Source organism: Manacus vitellinus, unplaced genomic scaffold (assembly GCF_001715985.3).
Source record: "Manacus vitellinus isolate BGI_N305 unplaced genomic scaffold, ASM171598v3 scaffold_9_pilon, whole genome shotgun sequence".
In the NCBI taxonomy this organism is placed as follows: Eukaryota; Metazoa; Chordata; class Aves; order Passeriformes; family Pipridae; genus Manacus; species Manacus vitellinus.
This window is the reverse complement of record NW_021940917.1, coordinates 22,071,157-22,073,419: the sequence shown is the minus strand read 5'-3', so window position 1 is coordinate 22,073,419 and position 2,263 is coordinate 22,071,157. Positions and strand designations below refer to the sequence as shown.

Here is a 2,263-nt window from a genome sequence, read left to right as displayed (position 1 = left end):
CTGAGCTGTTCCCCCAAACCCTCCCCGCCAAAGGATACCGATCCAGCATCGCTGAGCACCTGCAGCACCAGGGTGATGGCCGTGCGCGGGTGCAGCACGCCCAGCACCACGGCCTCACACGTCTGGCGCAGCTGCTGCTCCCGGCTCCGCTCCAGCACCCCTGCAAACCACAGCATGCACGTGCCCCTGAGAAAGGCTGTTGTCTGATGATTGGTCTGTGCTTTCTAGCCTCCAGAACGGAGATTAAACCCACGGATCAGAGAGCAGCCAACGAGCTCTGAGTGATGTCGAGGTGATGGAAACACAAATTCCTGTTTGGTGGAACTGCCTTGTTAAGGTTTAGAGCTGGACACGTCTCAGTAATCTCAGCCCTGGGGGAGGGTATCACAGCTTGGGAGGAAGGATTTCCACTGGCAGTGGGCACAGGGAACGCAGAATTTATGGCCCGGCATCCGGCAGAACCCCCAAGATAAGAAAGGAACTAATAAAGACAATTTAGCACCTGGGCTGAAGCAGTTCCCACTGGATTCAGGGTGATTCCAGCAGGGGCAGGCTGTGACCACCAACCCAAGAAACACCCCAACCCAAAGGAAGAGAAACACTGAGCATGACCAACTAGCACGAGAAGCGAGAGAGTCATTAACCAACAGAATAGTAATTAACAAGAGAACTATGTAACCTATAGCCGATGAACATTAATGCCTTTGTTTGCTAAAATGTATAACACTGTATAAACAGTAACAAGTTCCAAAGTTCGCAGTGCTATATTTGCGGATTAGCTGCCCAGCAAACTGTAAATGAAGAGCTGTAAATAACTCCAACACCTCGGTTCCCTGTTTTGGGGGAGGGCCGGGGGTCCCACCTGGCAGCCCCACCTTGGGGCGCAGCAGCACCTCCAGCGCCGCCCGGTCCGGCAGCTCCTTGCTGAGCTTCGCCTCAGCGGGGCCGTAGAGCCCGGCCAGGACTGAGGTGTCACCTGCGGACAGGGAGAATGGGATGGAAGGGAAGGGATGGGGAGAGATAGGATGGGGAGGGGAGCCCCCAAGGAGAGCCGCGGAGGGCTGGGAAGGGCACGTGGGGAAACCCAGGAAGAGGAGCCCCGGGGAGCGGAGTCCCCAGAGCCTGCAGGACGGGCAGCCCCGGGAAACGGGGGAAGACCCTGCGGGAAGAGCTGGGAAGGGGAAATGGGGACCCCGGGAATGTGGCCCCACAGATCCCCCAGGAAGGAGAGCCCTGGGAGGGGTAGCCCCGGTGGTTCGGCCCCACAGACCCTGCAGGAAGGCGGCCGAGCCGTCGGGCCGCGAGAGCAGCCCCTGCTCGCAGGAGAAGGGCCGCAGGCAGCACTGCCCGCCCGGCTCCGCCACCGTCTCCATCATCTCCTCTTCCTCCTCCTCTTCCTCCGAACCTTCCGCTTCCGGGTCGTGGGCCAGCAGCCAATCAGCGCCTGCTGTCGCGACTGGGCCCCGCCCCCGCGGCATCGCGAGGGCGTTCGGGTCGCGCCTGGAGCCGGGGCTGGGCCAGGCGGGAAGGGCGGGATCGGACCCCTGTTCCCCCTCACACCGGAGCCAGCCCGGACCCGGGGGACGCGGGGGAAGGAACACCCAGCCCGGCCAGAGAGAGCCGCGAGCAGCACCCGAACCGCACCCTGGCGGGGCAAACCACGGCGGCGGCGGGTGCTGCTCTGCTGCTCTCCGTCATCTGCGGAAAATCCTCCTGGGAGCCTCGGCCGTGGTCCCACAGACAAGCCGAGGGTCCTGCCGGCTGCCCCGGCCGCGCTGGGACCCTGGGCTGGGGGAGGGGAACTGGGGAGACCCCCCGAGGGCTGCGGGGCAGGAAGGGGCTGGACACGGGGACATCGCTGAGCCTACGGAACGCGGGAATCTGCCAGTGGCATCACCTGTTACCTTCCGCTTTTATGTGAACATGTGGCACCCCCCGGGCAATAACAAGGTGATTCCTGGGGATATGGAGCCCAGTGGCAGCAGCAGGATCTACCCCCCCATCCTCGGTGGCCTGGATGGGCTAAAGGACAGTGCCAAACCTCCTTCTCCCTCCTGCAGCTGCTCCTCTTCAACCCCGTGATCCATCTGGGGATCCAGCCCCCAAGCCCTTCCCAACCCAAACTTTCTCCCACTGTCAGGCTGTGCCTGCCTTTTTCCCTGTCCCATTCCACATCCCACATGTGGGCAGCTGCCCAGACCATCCTTAAACCCCACAACCAGGCAGAGGCTGCTTCATCCTGAGGGGGAGCTGAGGACATCAG

The 2,263-nt window shown here is 62.2% G+C and overlaps 1 protein-coding gene across 1 annotated transcript in view; it reads right to left on the bottom strand.

The window, feature by feature from the left end:
- Positions 1-1,390, bottom strand: part of EXOSC5 (exosome component 5) — a 4,700-nt gene extending 3,310 nt beyond the window's left edge. Inside the window, exons 1-3 of the mRNA XM_029965375.1 lie at positions 1,271-1,390; positions 863-976; positions 39-160 (exon numbers count right to left, since the gene is read on the bottom strand). Coding sequence (XP_029821235.1) covers positions 39-160; positions 863-976; positions 1,271-1,376 — 342 coding nt within the window. The 5' untranslated portion in view covers positions 1,377-1,390. The remainder of the gene's footprint in view (positions 1-38; positions 161-862; positions 977-1,270) is intronic.
- Positions 1,391-2,263: the final 873 nt, after the last annotated feature.